The sequence below is a fragment of the Telopea speciosissima genome, chromosome 9, assembly GCF_018873765.1.
Source record: "Telopea speciosissima isolate NSW1024214 ecotype Mountain lineage chromosome 9, Tspe_v1, whole genome shotgun sequence".
Taxonomy (NCBI): Eukaryota; Viridiplantae; Streptophyta; class Magnoliopsida; order Proteales; family Proteaceae; genus Telopea; species Telopea speciosissima.
Genome location: NC_057924.1, coordinates 15,918,436 through 15,936,433, shown reverse-complemented (window position 1 = coordinate 15,936,433; position 17,998 = coordinate 15,918,436). Strand labels below are relative to the sequence as shown.

General features: G+C 38.5%; 2 protein-coding genes across 2 annotated transcripts; one reads left to right on the top strand and one right to left on the bottom strand.

Annotated features, from left to right (window-relative positions):
- LOC122638679 (outer envelope protein 39, chloroplastic-like) lies at window positions 1-14,450 on the top strand. Its single transcript, XM_043831533.1, has 7 exons — window positions 1-60; window positions 158-340; window positions 450-505; window positions 650-728; window positions 827-942; window positions 1,040-1,190; window positions 13,973-14,450. The coding sequence occupies exons 1-7, from the start codon at window positions 1-3 to the stop codon at window positions 14,105-14,107; spliced, it is 780 nt and encodes a 259-aa protein (XP_043687468.1). The 3' UTR covers window positions 14,108-14,450.
- A 2,089-nt stretch (window positions 14,451-16,539) lies between these two features.
- Window positions 16,540-17,749, bottom strand: LOC122638678 (zinc finger CCCH domain-containing protein 2-like). Its single transcript, XM_043831532.1, has 2 exons — window positions 16,735-17,749; window positions 16,540-16,692 (listed from the first exon to the last, which is right to left on the bottom strand). Exons 1-2 carry the CDS (start codon window positions 17,713-17,715, stop codon window positions 16,540-16,542), a joined length of 1,134 nt encoding a protein of 377 aa, XP_043687467.1. The 5' UTR covers window positions 17,716-17,749.
- Window positions 17,750-17,998: the final 249 nt, after the last annotated feature.

Below are 17,998 nucleotides of genomic sequence, written 5' to 3'. Positions count from 1 at the left end.
ATGGATTTAATTACTTTCTCCCAGATGAAAATTGGGTTACATAGGAACTTCCTGAATCATGTCTACACACATCAATAACCCATTCGGTTGATCTAGATGAATAATTCAGTTGTAGGAATAATAATAAGTTCACTCTACAATGTTGTAACTAAGAAAGTATTTTGAACCCCCCCTCCCCCAACACTCAATCTCTCCCGAGATTGGAGTCCATGGGTTGCCCAACGACAATTTCTCCCGCTCAGGAAATGGAGGTGTCAATTTGTGCCGCTTGTCAGCTGGAGTTGATCTAAATGAACCTGCAAGTTCAAATTGGACCAGCACCACCAGCATAAAGTTTGAGGTGGATCTAACTTTTTACAGTTCTCAAGGACTATTGTGCTCCCTCACTCTCCTCACCCTTTAGATTCAGTTGCTAATGAAACTAACTTATGCATTGTATTTTGTACCAGCATGTCCGACCAATTAATGATGATGGCCACTTCTTCATAAGCAGAGACCTTGACGGGTTTCCTGTGACCTGCAGATGATTGGGTTTGCGTGAATAAATAAACTTGAAGCATCCTGAATGACATATGTATTGATTTTTCAATCATCAAATTAAACCCAATCTATTGATTTTCAATGTTGTATGGAAATTCTTCTTATGCAGTGGCACATCACACGATAGTATGGTAGTTCTGAAGCAGGAATCACATTATGTGAATGCCAATGATCATAGTTTCTCGCAAGTAAAATACCCTACTTGCTGATCTGAATATCTGTTTTATAGGAAACCTGGGGAAAATTTTCTTATACTTAACAATTGTGTTGTTCATGGTTCTTTTAGTTGAAACTTCAAATGGAACAAGGTATTCCTGTTCTATCCAAGTGGCTGATCTTTGACCGATTCAAATTTGTCACATTAAAGGAGGTTAAACATGGGCCTGCATTTTTCTTGGCAAGGTGAAGGAGCTTTCATTTGGTGCATTTAGGAAAGAATATCACTTTTGGGTTCTTTTTTGGTACTTTTCTGCCACTGGTCTTACCTTTTGTCTTATAGCCTGACAGGTGGTTCCATTGTAGGGGGCATGGCACCTTACCAAGCATTTGCAATTGGCGGTCTTGGTAGTGTTCGAGGATATCGTGAGGGTGTTGTAGGATCTGGGAGATCGTGTCTCATCGTGAACAATGAATTAACATTCCCTTTGGTATGATATAACTTGGTCATTGTGTTTCACTAGCTATCAAAGAAAATATTTTTCCTATTAAAAATATTATTCTCAAGTACAAGCTATGGTAACGTTCTTGAGTTGTATATCTGTGGTTATGGTATTCCTATCTGACTTCCAACCAAATTTTATGGGTTTCCTTGCTCATATCTTGCTAAAAGCAATGTTGAGAAATACTTATTATTTACATTTCAGTTGCTTTCTTTAGGCGTGGTCTGATACCATTGAACTTGGTGATCTTGCAAGTACTTGCATTGTGCAACTTGCAATTTTGAACTAATTGGTGCTATTACTGTTCATATTAATTTATGAAGTAATGCCACAGTTAGGGATATTCCTGGGAAGATATCTGAATTGTTGTTGTTCTTAGAATATTTATATTTCTTCTTACATGATTGTTATTTTTGAGTTATGTATATTTATGCTTACGTGGTTGTTGTTCGTACATTATGACCTTTGCCAGACCCTGCAGTGGCGGGAACCTCGTGCACTGGGTACGCCCTTTTGTTTTGAGTGGCCCAGTTGCAAATTTCTCTGCTCACCTCCCCAACCCCCTAAAAAGAAAAACAATATGTTAAATAAAATAATCAGATTATCATGGTTTCAAAAATCGGGATCGGATCGGTGGAATCAGCCTATATGGATTGGAATTTGTGGTTCCCAACTCCAATTGTTCCTGATTCTCAACAAGGCAAATGGCGTTGACCAAAAATATGCATAGATCTCATTTATTGGCCATTATCTCCTTCCTTTGGTCTCCAGAAGTGCAGAAAGGGAAGTAAACTTACCTCTTGTAGCGAGACCTTAAAGAATTTTGAGCCAAGAACTCCAAATATCTGAGATATAAGGAAATCAATACCCTCCTCTCCCAATTTGGCTTTTGGCGTTTCCGGCTGATTCCTGGTTGATTTGAACCAGGATTGGATAGGAATCAAACACTTGTAGCTTGACGAATATGTAATATGATCAGGTGTGCAAAACCATATAGAGAAATATGAATAACAAAGAATGCAATCTCAGATTATGAGTTTGCCTTATACTGTAAGTAAGGCCTCAGTGCTCCTAAAGAACAGATGCCCAAAAGAACAGTGTGCTTTTCACATGTTTGATGATTCGCAGGAGGGAGCAGTTATCATAGATATAAGAGCAAATTACATGCAACCCTCCTGGTGTTTGAAACAATAATAGAACACCCCCCTTAGTTTCACTTTTTACGTATAACCCCCTGATGGCTTACAGTGTTAGTGAGCTGTTAGTTTTTTAAAGTAAAAAGACTGTTTTCCCCTTTTAGTTTAGTGGTCCTAAAACAAATTCAGTAATGACGAGGATATCCCCGTCTTCAACCTCCGCATAGAACAGAAAAATCAGAAAACGCAAGGGGTTTTTGTGATTTTCAGCCGCCGATTCCAGCTTCTCCCGATGGTATTTGGCCTCTATGATTCTGGCGAACGACAGCATGACTCCAGCGAACTTGATGTCGGTATCCGATCGTCGTTCTAATGCCCATAGGAAACCCTAATAAAACCCCTTCTTTTAATGGCTGGTTCAAGTACCCTTAAATATGCACCTGCTATGGTGCTTCAAACGGCAGCCATGGATGCCGATCATGGTGGCCTTCGGCTGCCCAATTTTTTTATTTTATTTTTAATACGACTCAATGAAAGAGCCATTGAGATTAAAACCCAAGAATCAAAAACCCTTGGGAGAACAGAGAACCCATGTCATCTTCAGAGGGTAATGAGGCTGGCTTGGCTTGGCTTGTCTATAGTAGAAGATAGATCTGGTTATGATGTTTGGAAGTTCATTCATGGCAGATTTGATTTGGTGGTAAAGTTTCAGTTCCTTAAAACCTCTATGCTTCAGGTAAATTATGGCCCTGAGGCTATTTTATTGGTGAATCGATCGATCTGAACAGTTTCTACTGCCATTGATTTACTATCTTTAGTTACCTGCTGGGTCGAGGTGCTTGTTGCTTCCATTAAACAGATTCTAAGCTTGATTTAATGGCTGATTGGTTGGTTTACATGTTAGAATAAGCATTTATTCTGGTTGCAGACAAGTTGTAGATTGGCTCAAAACTCTGTTGGATCAGTTAGGGTTACGTATTGGATTGCTGTGGTATTACAGAAGCTTGTACTTTACTTCTATCATTCTATCCTGGTGGAATAGTTACTAATCAGCTTCTGCTACTCAATGTTGTTTTGGATTTTTGGGAGATTTTAAATTTCGTCGGATGGAGATCTGAGGTTCTTCAATGGAGGCACCGATCGGTCGATCAGGTTTTGGGAACAGATTAGTTTTGGGACAGATGGGTTTGAATCCTATGCTTATGTTCTACAAGGGTAAAATTGTCCATGGAAAAATTAGAAGGGTAATATAACCATTTTCAATATTTTAACTACAGCTAACGGTTTAAACTTAACGGTAAGGGTTTATTTGTAAGCCTCCCAAACATCCACGGGGTGCACGTAAAATGTGAAACTAGGGGGGTGTTCTGTTATTGTTTCAAACAGCTGGGAGGTGCATGTAATTTGCTCTAGATATAATGTTTAAATTCCTTCCTAACCACAATTCTGGGCAAAAGGAAACAAATATTTTACCTGATTAGGACTCCAATGGTTAAAGCCCTTAGCATCTACACTACAGGTGGCAACGTTGCAGGTACTTCTGTTGACACTTCAAATAACCATACGCAATCCTGACTTCATAGGTTACAGAATAATGTAGTGACAAGTGTTCATTGACTTCATGCTTGGCTTGATGATTTGGATATCTCCTTTATAAAGGAAGCCCATCTAGGGTGTACATTGTTTGAATGGAGATGCTTATCTGGTATTGGTTTGGTCATTTCCATTTTCTCAGGTTGATATTCATGCTCTTGGATGTTTTTGTTCTTTACATTTTTGGCTTGATTGATTTCTGATCTGATTGTTTTTGAGATATTGGTGGTTCTCAGTGTTACCATTTACTTTGATAACTTTAGGTGAGTGGGGCCAGTGGGCAATATTGTTCACATCATATGATTTGTGATATGGTCCACAATTCACGACATGAATGATAGGCAGTATGATTTGAATCATACTATTGCATTGTTTTTTGAATTTATCTACTGATTACAGTCTGGATCTTATGGTCTGATACATGAATCCTACAATTTCAATTGATTTTTTCTATTCAAATCTATTAATTAGATGTTAGTTCCTTACATTATAGTGTAATCTTTTTAAAGAAAAAAAATTAGGGGCTTTTGTTTTAATATTGCCATATATAGTGCTCTTCAATCTACTAAATTTTTTGGGTTCTTCCAATCCTACTTCTGGAGTTCTTTCTTGAAGGAATTTTAGTTTTGACCAAAGTTCCTTCCAAAAATCATATGGGTAGTTTTCAATCATATGATAAACTTCACGTATGTTTGTTTGGAATAGGATAGATCCTAAGAGGCTTCAATTTATTGATTGATGATGGTGTTGAGACTTGAGACCAAAGAATTAGGTTTTGGGAGTTGGGAAGATTAGGTTCATTAACCAGGTTCTTAAGGGAAAATAATTGTATATTCCAATGAGGGGAGTAAACATAGGCAATGAATAAGTAGCAATGGTTCGACATCTTTTTTTTTTTTTTTTCCATCCCTCATGTTCTTAAGGAGTGGGAGAGGTTAATTCTAAGCCTAAAGTATGGGATCAAGGCTCTGCAATTGCTTTTCACACCAAGCCTCATCTAGAGCTTCCATAATAAGAGAAATTCTTAACAAATGAAAAAATAGAGAGTTGTCTTTTAAGTTGAATATTTTGATGTATTATACTTTGAAATTCCTTTATCTTAATATTGGGATCTTCGTGATGCAGACAGGGGATCAAATGATCCAATCTAGCCTGCGGGGGGCCCTATTAACAGAATAATTAGGCAGAAGCTTAACAGATTAAATACAGATCTCGAAATCAAATTAGGAATCAGATTCAGAAATTCTGTTTAGCAGACCAGATTTAAGAGAGAACTGTGGGTAATAAAAGATATGGGGAAGCTAAACAGTAAGAATATTAGGGGAGGATTGACAGAATCAATGCTATTTTTAGGCAAAATAAGAGAGAAGTTCAAATCTGTCGATAAACTGAAATAAAGAAGAGGGGGGAAGAAAGAGAGCAGCAGCAGTTGTTGATAGCAACCAGAAGTAGTAGATAACAGTCACACTGGTAAGATACATGGGCTACAGCCTCACAATCAAATGACAAATTTGTTCCATTCAAGAGGGGCGGGGGGGAGAAGGCAAAAGGATTTCTGGTTGAGTCAACCATGATTCCTTCCTAGTTGACACACATATTTGTACCACATGCAAGGATGAGGTGGCAATTCTGACTGTTGGATGTGTAGGAAATGTATGAATTGGCTGTGTCAGATTTCAGCCCCAAATTCAGTCATTTTATTCTCCCATGTATGTCACACGCATCCCATCGGTAACTTGTGCACCCTCTTGGTTGTCCAGATATTTTTAATGCTTTATTTTGCCTTGTGGCAAACTCCATTTGGGCTGAAACTTGATATGTGAGGATGGGACCTCAGGGTAAATTGGTCTTGCCAATCAAGGATTCATCCTTGGTTGGGCCAACCAGAACACCTGCTTACGAAGGATTCATACGGGGATACAGCCATATTTATAAAGACTAATTTGACCCACTTTAAGACTCCTAAAACTACCGAACAAGTGACCCTTCAAGTTTCTAAACAAACGTTTAAGAAACCTAAAAAAATATGTAAATCATTGTTGTCACAACGCCTAGGCAAACCAAGGCGGTTGAGGGGGTAAAAAATTAAGGCAACATCAACAAGGCGCTTAGGTGCCACCCAGGCAAACAAGGCGCCAAAAGAAAAAAAATGGTCAGGACACCTAGGCGACGCCTTGACAACTGTGATATATATTGAATCCCAGTTGACTCAATGACTAATCCTGAAAAGAATAGATCTTATCCATGTTTTCCCCTTATAGATCCATAAAGAAACTTAATTGAAATATAAAATTAAAGAGATAAAGACTCGCAACAACTCTAGACACCTAACTAATAAGGCTAGGACTTCCTTTTCAACTATTTCTACTGAGAATCTATGACAAATCAAAAGAAATTAGACACCAACTCCCAAAAACATGGATACTAATTACTATCTATTAAGCTTTATATTCCAGCCCATTACAAAATAAGACCCAATATTATCCCAAGCCTAATAACTCCTCATGGAGGTTCTCCTGCATCACCTCTTCTCTTCTGAACACTGTGGCTTGGGCAGGTCCTAGGTAAACCTGAGCCTGGTGTATGTTTTTCTTATTAAAGTAGAGTGAGATGCTGCACAATCAGGCTATGGAACAGCTATCTATGGGTTACAGACTTGTTTCGGATGATCACATCGAATAATATCCTTTCATTGACCATCTTAATCAGGAAGAATTCTCCATTTGATGGAGCAATGAGCAGGATTTCAGTCACCTTTTTTTTTTTGTCGTGGGGAGGGGGGGGGGGGGGGAAGAAACGAAATTCCAGTCACCTTTTTCATATAATGTAGATTTGAGATTTTGAAGCAGTTTAGTGGGGCTTTAATCATAGCAGTATCCCTGTGTTTATCCTCTTTGGGCTCCACTAAAGGCATGTTGAAGGAGTACAACCACGTAAAATTCTCATCAATTTCCTAGTGGATATTTGTGATGCCATTTGAGGTTAAAATAATTCATTCTGCTTCTACTATCATGAAATGCCCCATTATTCTAGTGTACCATTGTGTATAAGTCATACTAAAACTATTCTTCATGATACATGGAAGCATAGGACACTGATGCTCAGCAATGTCATGCTACTATGTACTGAGATCTGAAACTCAACTGATTAATGTCAAAAAGTGATCAATTCAGGGTTTGTAAATGTTCTTACGTTCTCCATTTTTTTCTTCCTTGTCAACAACAACTCAGCCTTATCCCAACTAAATGGGGTTGGCTACATGGATCCTTGCCCTCCAATCAGCTCTATTCGAGGTCATACTTGATACAAGACCTAAGCTATGCATGTCTTTTCTCACCACTTCTCCTAAGGTCATTTTAGGTGTGCCATTGGCTCTTTTAGTTCCTTCAATCTGAATCAAATCACTCCTCCGTACTGGAGCATGTGAAAGGCCTCTGTTGAACATGGATATGCCACCTCAAATGACTTTCTCGTAGCTTATCATGTATTGTAGCTACTCCCAAATCAGCTCTAATATGATCATTCCTTACTTTATGCTTCCTTGTTTTACCACTCATCCATCTCAACATCCTCATCTCCGCTACACTGAGTTTATCTATATGATGCTTCTTAACTGCCCAACATTCCGCGCCAGACATCATAGCCTGTCGTATGATTGTCCTATAAAATTTTCCTTTGAGTTTTAAAGGAATACATCGATCACACAACACTCTAGCTGCACCTCTCCACTTCATCTATCCTATTTTAATTCTCTGTGAAACGTCATCCTCTATATCACCTTCTTTATTTAGGACTGAGCCCAGATACCTCAAATTATCACTTTCTGGAGTCTCACCCTCATCAATTTTTACCACCTCATTATTCATCCTAGTGTAACTAAAGTTACACATCATGTACTCCACCTTTGTTCTACTTATCTTAATACCTTTTGATTCCAAGGTTGATCTCCATAGCTCCAACTTCGCATTAATCCCTGCTTTTGTCTCATCCACCAAAACAATATCATCAGCAAAAAGCATACACCAATGAACCTCATCTTGAATGTCTCTGGTTAAATCATCCACGATAAGCACAAACAAAGAAGTGCGTAAAGCTTATCCTTGATGTAACCCAATTGAAACTGGGAATTCACTACCTTGATCCCCCACACCATTATATATGTCATTAATTATGTCCACATATTTACTTGAAACACTTCTCTTCTCTAGTACTTCCCAAGGTTCGAAAACTCGGGTCTCGGAGCCATCTAGGCCCAGCAAAAAACTGAGTTGGGTCGAGATCTCGGCAAGTTTGTGCATTTTTTTTTTCCCGACTCGAAAGCCCATCTCGGTGGGTTTTAGACCTCTTTTGGGTCTGAAAATCGGTATACAGCCTATTTTAGGCCATTTAAACACAATGGCATTATTATATTTTGCAAAAACAAAGTCCAAATAGTAGTTTCAGTTAGTGAGAAAGCAGGACAGACACTTACTTATTCTAGAAACCAGGACAGACACAGGACAAACAGTCTTATTTATGCGCCTAATATCATTTAAGTAAATGCTTTTGTATTTGTATTTCATTTACTTAAGATATTATTCATAAATAAGCAAATACCCCCTATTTGAATCTAATAAAAATAGTTAAAAAATCAAATTCCAAAAGGAAAAAAAGTCAACCCCCCAGTTCAAGAACAAAAACTAGATTTTCGACGGTAGGTGCAATTTTCAACTTTCTAATGCTGGGGTTTTTCTCAAATCTAAAAATTCCATAAATCTTAATATGGTAAAACATTGCTAAAAAACAAAAGTGCGGTAAAATATTCATTTGTTTTGATGTCCAAAAATATTTTTTCATTCAGAGCGATTTTGACAGCATTCGCGCACACCGAATTAAGTTTGACCGATAAAATAACTCCTTCAATATAAATCAGATTTAAGCAATCTTGGACTTGTTGGAAAGCTTTCAAAACATAGCTTTCCAACAAGTCCAAGATTGCTAAAATCTGATTTATATTGAAAGAGTTATGTACCAGTCAAACTTAATTCAGTGTGCGCGAATGCTGTTAAAATCGCTCTGAATGAAAATAATTTTTTGGACATCAAAACAAATGAATATTTTACCGCACTTTTGGTTTTTAGCAATGTTTTACCATAATAAGATTTATGGAATTTTTAGATTTGAGAAAAACCCCAGCATTAAAAAGTTAAAAATTACATCTATAGCCGAAAATTCAGTTTTTGTTCTTGAATTGGGGGGTGACTTTTTTTCCTTTTGGAATTTTATTTTTTAACTATTTTTATTGGATTCAAATGGGGGGGGGGGTATTTGCTTATTTATGAATAATATCTTAAGTAAATGAAATACAAAAGTATTTACTTAAATGATATTAGGCATAAATAAGTGTCTGTCTTCTCTGTCTTAGTTCCTGGCATAGATAGGTGTCTGTATACCAAGAATTTCTAGCAAGATCTCGAGATCTGGCACTCATATAAAGGACCTAGATGGGCATTTTCCTATGTCAAACCGAGATCTCGGAGAGATATTGACATTTTAAGTTTCGTAGGCAATCTCAACTAGGGAAATTGGAAAACCGAGAATCTCGGCGATATCTCGCGAGATTTCGGACTATGGTACTACTATTTCCAGATTAACTCTTTAGGGACTTTATCATAAGCTTTTTCTAGGTCAATAAAGCTCATATGGAGATCCTTTTTGCAATCTCTAAATCTTTCCATGAGTCTCCTAAGTAAGTAAATAGCTTTTGTCATGGATCTTCCGGGCAAAAAACCAAATTGGTTCTCTATAATAGTAGTTTCTTTTCTCAGGTGGGTTTCAATTACCCTCTCCCATAATTTCATAGTATGACTCATTAATTTTATGCCTTTATAGTTATTGCAGCTCTGAATATCACCTTTATTTTTGTAATTCGAAACCAAAATACTTCTCCTCTATTCATTTGGCATTTTCCTTGTGCTTATAATCTTATTAAACAGCTCGGTTATCCAAGATAAACCACATATTCCTAAGATCGTCCACACGTCTATTGGGACCTCATCTGGGTCTTGACAACATTTTGTCAATATCAATTTGAGATCGACAAGCATTTCATCAAGGAGAAGCTTGAGCAAGGCTCCATTTGCATTCCTTTTATCACCTCGAAGAATCAGTTAGCTGATTTGTTTACGAAGGGCTTACATTGTAAAGTTTTTCATCTTATCATAAGCAAGTTGGGCGTGCATGATATATATGTACCAACTTGAGGGGGAGTATTAAAGTATCTAGATTCAATGAATGTGTCTAGATACATTGTGCACATGTTCCACATGTTAGGATAAGGATTTTGACTCATCCTTACCTAGCAGCCCATAATTGTAATCCCTTCTCCCATCTATAAATAAAGATGGCCTCTGTCATTCTAGACAAGCCAAGTAATTTTCCTATAATTCAACTGTAAATGATTTCAAAGTATCTCTTTTTAAGCTTCACCACCTTATCCTAGGGAAAATAAGCTCACCTTTTTTACGATTCTGCATAGTGAGGCACATATCCATGACGACTAATCTATGTTGTGTGGTTAGGCTGTCCCCTGGTATAACCTTACAGTCCTTACATAACAATTTATCGGACTTTCTAGCTAGGAACAAATTTATTTGGATACTATAATGCCCACTTTTGAAGGTAACTAAATGCTCTTCTCTCTTTTCAAAGTAAGTGTTTACAATTGATAAATCAGAAGCCACAGCAAAATCTAAAACTGAGATCCCCTCCTCATTCCTCTCTCCAAAACCATATATCCTCCATATACATCTTTAACCTCTATGATCTTTCCCAACATGTCCATTCAAATCACCACCTATAATAATCTTTTCTCTCTGACTAAAATCTTGCACTAATCCATCTCTGTGTCCCAAAATTGTAACTTACTACTTTCATCCAATCCTATTTGAAGTTCGTAAGCGCTAATTATATTGACGACCTCTTTCTCCAACACAACCTTGATAGATATAGTCCTATCTTTGAATCTTTTAACATCCACCACATCATTCTTTAAATCTTTATCCACTACTATGCCTACTACACTTCTATTACTTTTATCCCTTGTATACCAAACTATAAACTTAATGTAGTCCTAGGTTTGAATAGTCAAACTAGGAACCAAACCAGGATCTTTTATCAAAAGGTGAATCAATTTTAGGGTAAAACCAGGAGAACAATGGGGCGAGAATTCGTATGATGAAACCAAGCGAACAATGGGAAGTAAATCTTATGAGGAAACCAAGAGAATAGTGGGAAATAAAACATACGGGGAAACCAAGAGAACAATGGGAACTCAATTATATTAGGTTAGGGATGGGGTAATAAATCATAAATTTTGTTAGCAGAAGAATTACCGCCAACCTCAACCATAGAGTCAAATTCAAGAAGAACAATAATGGAGAGCTTCAAAAGAGAACCAAAACAAACCACCTGGGTTTCCCACCGCAACGTGTCAACCGGATCAAACACCGATTCCTTCAAGGAACCACCCGGCTTCCCACCGCAAGGTGTCGATTGGATCAAACACCAATCCCACCAAACTTGATCAAACACAACTACACAAGACAAATCTTCAATGGAAGAGAGCAGGAAAAAGCCTTTTCATTATCAAAATTCATGTTCAATACTTGCCCCCCCCCTTACAATCTTATATAAAAGACTCAAAAATAGACTCCTACACTAAAAAGGAAAGGCCTAACCCAATCTTTAACCTATTAGGTAACTGAAATTGAAATGGACTCAAAACAAAGTCCTAACCCAGCCCCACTAAACACTTAAAAGAAAACTACTAAAATCACTTAAATTAAACCATTGGTTGAACCTCAATTTATGGACAAAAACACCAAAATAAAACTAAGTATGGAACTAAAACAACTAATCTCATATGCAACCCTATTACCCATACTTTAGGTCCATAAAAGTGACCTATTACATAGAAAACCTATAGGATCAAAGGCCCAACATGTATAAAACCCAACCCTAGACTTATTCCTAATAAAACAAGCCTATTTTGGTGATGAATCTGCATCAGTCGTCCAACTCCTTAGCTTTTTTACCCTTCCATCTAGCATCTTGAATACAAACTATGTTAATCACTCTTCTCCTCTTAACATCTATCATTTCCAGACTCTTACCTGTTAAAGATCCAATGTTCCAAGATACTAATCTAACCCTATGCTTTTGGATTAGCTTCTTTACCACAGTCATCCATGGTGCAAGAATCCTTGCCTATTTGTCACCGCATTTGGGCGCCGACGCGGTGCATTGCTTATAGGGAACGCCCTAGCTAACCCTTGCTCACTTTCACTACACCCGGGTCATAGTGTAGCGCGTTGCTTATTGTGGCGGGGAACGCCCTAGCATAACGTTGATAATATAAGGTTGTAGAATACATGTAAAAGGATTTGTCTAGGGTTTTTTTTTTCGGTGCCAGCTGCCGACCTAATGCACCAACCCTCCTCCTTTATCCGGGCTTGGGACCGGCAGCAAACACTGGCAGAGTTATCTTTTTCTCCTTATCATCACTTAATAATTGATGCTAGTACATGATCACAGTTCAATGGGTTATATGTCAAATCCATGAATCCATAATCTGAAAGGGACGAGGTTTAATTTTATTTTTTTTGGGGGAGAGGAGCAGGGGGACCTGCCTTTCTAATGAAATACTGTGAGATGTTACTAAGAAATTATTATGAAAGTTGTAAAATGAGTATATCTGTGTGGAAAGTTATTATGTAAAATACTTTTTTCCAGATTTTCTTACACTTCTTTAGGTCCAATTTGTTTTTGGGCAAAAACCATGTAAAAAGAAAAAGTGCAAGTAAAATCCTTTTTGCTATAATAATAAAACTTTTCTTTCTGTGGTTTTACCTGGATACAAACAGAGCCTTACATAAAATCAGTTCTTTTGCTCATGAGTTGGTTTTAGTTTTCACTATGAGTTGTAAGATAATTTTAAAAGCATTTACAACAACTACTCAGCCTTATCCCAACTAGATGGGGTCGGCTACATGAATCCTTACCCTCCAGTCAGCTCTATGCAAGGTCATACTTGATACAAGGCCTAAGCTATGCATGTCTTTCCTCACAACTTCTCTTAGAGTCGTTTTAGGTCTGCCCCCTAGCTCTTTTGGCTCCTTCATTCTGAATCAAATCACTCCTTCGTATTGGAGCATTTAAATTTTATAGACATTTACTATGTCCTAATAATCAGCAATAAGAAAAAGAAAGTCATTGATATCAAATGTTGAACTTCTAAACTCATACTATGTAACTATATATAAGTAGGGAAGTGAATATACCAACTAAACTCATCATATGATTGTCAAATTCCCATTATGTGTCGAAGGAAACTCCATCAACTCTGACAGCAACTACAGATAAGAGCTATACTTAGGAGGTAATACCTAAAATTGGCTCATGTCCAAAACTGCCTGCCTTTTAAATGATATGGCTTATGAACCAAAATCCTGTCCAAAGTCACTTAACTGATTTCAAAATACTTGCATTATCTGTGTACTCATTTCCCCACTAGAAAGATTTAATCCTGAATAAACCATTAGCTCCATCCCTCTGATGTTTTCTATTCTTGATTTTGAGTTCCATTAAACCATTGATCTCTTGTTTGAGATATCAGAAACAATCAAGATGTGTGAGGCATAAAGTACCTGAAACATGTAAAGAATATTTTTAATCATTCAGTCCAATAGTATTGATACTTGTAAAGTATTTTTAATCATCCAGTAATTTGTAAAGAATAGTGTCATCTTATGGTTTTAGTCCCCCCCCCCCCCCCAAAAAAAAAATGCAAGGAGTTTGTGTCAGTTTGGAAAGGGGTCCAGCTTAAAATTCCTTGTTTCAAGCTTAAAGAGTTGAATTTTGGTACAGGTTTTCTGTAGCCAAACCCAAATAGTTGTGGTATGGAGTTCTTGAGCTGAGTTTATGTTGCTATTGCAAATTTTATTGTCTGTCTGAATTGAAAAGCTTATAAATGTTAGGCTCCAGTGGATTCCATGGAAATCTTGAAAAGCTGGGATTGGAGTTGGATTCAGATATGGTCTTCGGTTAAAGTCTAACTTGGGTCAGTTTCAGGTTGATTATGCCATAAATGCCTTTCATCAAAAGACTGTCTACTTTGGCATCAGCAATGTTGTGGGATGAAGGTTACATTGTGCCAATAAGATGTATGCTTCATATTGAATTTTCGTGGTCCATTGAATGAAAATGTCATCAAGGACAATCATATGTGAAACAGTTCTTTGAGGAATGACTTACAGGGATTGAAACCCTTATACCTCGAGGGTTTGGTTCTATGTCACAGCACTTGTGCCATCAAATTTGAGTAAATATTACTATAGAATGGTTTCAATTTTCTCCAAGGAAGGATTGAAGACTTGTCAACTATGTGGCACTTTTCTAGAAAACACATCTAGAATTTTGTCACTTGATGGCCAAGTTAGCTGCCCTTGGTTTGGATATTGAAGCCCAACCAGCCATTGAAGCAGCCTCTTACATATACTCTCCTTTAGCTCACACTCCCTCCAACCATACATGTGATCATTTCAGCCGATTTGGGTTCTCAAAGCTGCAAAATATAGCTTGAAACAGTGATCTTGCCAGTTCATTGCAAGGAGAAACTCAACCTCAGGTTTGATTTTTCAATCCCATGCCTCGCCGAAAACTAAAACTCCAGCCCAAACTGGGTTCTTTCTAATGTCAATCTTGTGCAGGTTTGGAACCCATTTTACTCCCCTCTTAAGCTGAATCTAGAGGAAGGTAAAAGGAGCTCTCACCTGCATAGTTTAACATATTTATAATCAGATAACCCGCATACCATATAATAAGCCCATAGCCTTTTGCCCATGTCCCCAACCCAAACACCATCTATGATTAACAGTGATAATTTTTGGTCCGAACATCATCCTGTGAACCTGAGCCCACCCTGAGCCCGAATGGGCCCTGACTGGGATTTTCACGCTCGAGGTCGGGCAGTTTCAAGCCTGGGGTGATGCCTCGGGCTGCCCGGTCCATCTCAACCCTAATTTTGTATAACTATATGTTAAGAGCAAAATACCAAACAAAACACGAAAAGGAACAAAAACAAAACAAGATGACATAGAGATTTAACGTGGTTCACACTCCAGTATGGTGTGCTACATCCACGGGCAAAGGCGAAGCTGTTTCACTATGTAAATCGAAGAAAGTTACAATGGAGATCCCTCAAGAACATCTAAAACGGCGTAGTTGCTCTCCCTAAAACCCTAAAACTACAAACTCCAAATCTTATCCTCTTTACAATAAAGCGGGTAAAGAATATAAATACTCCATCGGATGCGGGTCCATCCATCGGATCGGGTCAAACTGTATCACATATCTCAGAAAAAGTTCTACTTGGATTGTCACTAAAAATATCGGAGCGGGTCATTCTGCGAAACGGGTCCAAGAATTCAACACACATATAACACTATATATTAATTATTACATAATGTGTTTTAAGGATTTAAACCTTTATGATTATTTTTATGAATGATTGATGTTGATGTATTTTTTTTTTTTCTAGTGCATATAAAGATTCAAATGACAAAAAAACCAGGATCTGCCAAGGTCAATGAGGGCTAACCTAGCCCAGCCTAGCCTGAGCAGGGTCAATCATGGCAGGTCTGAGTTGGGCTTGGGCTTGGGCTAAGAAGACTCAGAGTTGGACTGGAGTTTTAATAAATCGGCCCAACACAGTACTTTTCACCCCCAACTTTACGCCTTTACCCATCTAATCCATTTATCCTTTAGGTAATGGAAATTTTTACCCATAAAAGTAAAGATTTACTCGAGACTACTAGGTTGTAAGAACAACTTTATCGTTCAATGTAATTGAAAGGATAAAAATTCTCTCTCTATTACCCTCCTTAGACCCCACAGTAGTGCGGGAGCCTTTTGTACTTGGTACGTCTTTGTACCGTATAAGGGTAATAAACTAAAGATTTGCCCTTACCCTCGAGGCAAAGTTATCATCCAAAGGCGACCAAAGCTCTGCATGTCCGCCATGAGACCTCTCTGCATGTCTCCCACGTATTCTTTATGAAAAGAGAGAAAGTTGAGACGCTAACGTTTAGCTCAGAAACCAGAACACAGAAAATGCCAACCTGGAGAGAGAGAGAGAGTATGATCTTGGAAAGCGACAAATTTTAATTTCGAAGTTAGGTTCAACACGTAGCTTACATGAGGAACATGGAGAATGGCTTCTACTGCTATAATTCCCATCAAACTCAAGCAATTACACAAAATCCATCCTTCATTCGTCACATAAAAAACTGACAGTAGAAACCAAAAACAAAAAAAGAAAAAAAACAGAAACCCCCAAAGAGAGATTGACAGAAACCTTAACCGTAGCAGATATCCTCCCCAATCCGTATTCCGTACCAGAGATTACAACAACTTTGAGAGGCTAATAGACTCATCAATAGTCCAGTAATAAGGCTTTCTAACACCAAATTAATTAAAAAGTAAAAAACAAAAAAAAAAAACACCCAGAGACGACCCATTTACGGTTCCTCTATGTACAGGTTGAGGATCATTGATCTTCCTCCTCTACTTTTCTACATAACAAGCTCGTTCACCCATTCCAAATCAGGACAACACCATTCATTGTTGTTGTTGTTGATGATGCCTTCGTCCATCAAACTGTTGCTGATCCTTAGTTGTGGTGGAGCAGAAGGTGAGAGGATGAACTCTTGTTGATCTTCACAGCTGGAAGGAATATCAATCCATGGCATTTTTCCATTCTCTATGGAAGAAGGAGAAACAGCGGCACCACCACCACCACCGCCACCGTTACCAAGATCCATGGCTTCCAAGGAGCTCACAAGCTCAGCCAGAGCATTCTTATGACCCAACACCATAGGAAACAATTGGTTCAAAGTAATCGAATCATACTCATTATTGAATCGAGAAAGCGGAGAGAAAGTAGCCCCCATGGATCCATCCCCTGGTGAGAGTGGAGGAGACAGAGGCGGCGACATCGGAGGAGATAAATGAGAGAGACCCATCAGAGTTGAAGTCGGAGATGAAGCAATACTAGAGTGACAGAACACACAACAGTGATTACTGGGATTTGGGTACTTTTGGTTCATAGTAACAGGGGATGTACCAGCAGAAACAGGGGTTGGAGAAGAAGAAGAAGTATGCAAAGGCAAGACACGAAGCTGGCGAGGAGTGTGGGCGAAGAAACAAACCTTTCTCTTACAATTCTTCCCATCCTTACAAGCTTGTGTTCGATACCTCGCTGGGTGAAGCCAACACTCAAACACCCCATGTGCAAACTCACAAGCATCTCCACGACGACACCCACCTCGCCGGAAATCGGTACAAACATTGCCGGAGTAATGATACCTCCTTGGATCCCTCCGACGAGCTTTCTCACCCGGATGAGCAAATGGGCAATCAGTCCAGTCATGGCTACGGCTTCGCATACACCTACGCACCTTAAATTCGTACATCCGGAAATCATCACTCGAGTAAGGATCATCAGAACCATCGTCATCATCATTGTCTCCGGAATTACAAGGCAAGAATTTGTGCAACAATGCGTCTTCAGCTATGATCTTATCTGAAACAACATCTGCAAAGAGATGATTTGGGTTCTGGTCCGATAGCTTAGTGCGACGGCTGAAGAGCTTCCGGGGTGGAATTTCTATCTCCCTGAGACTTTTCTTGCCATTCCCACTGGTGTAGACATGGGAATGGTGCTTCTCTGCACAGCACATACTTGACATGTTGTTGTTGTTGTGATCTGATTCAGAGAGAAGAAAAGAGAATAAAAGGGAGAGAGACAGAGTGAGTTGAAATGTGAATGGCGGTTATATAAGAGAGAGAGAGGTGGAAAGAGAGTGCGAAGGAATAAGGTGTTAAAGGTACGCAAAGGAATGACGAGGATGGAGTATGGAGGGTAGAAGGTAAAGGGCAGTGATGCGTGGCTAAGCCGTATTTGGTTCCGCATGCACAGCTCCATATGGCAGCTTCGTATAGTGTCAGCACTAAATGACTTTTTATTTTTGG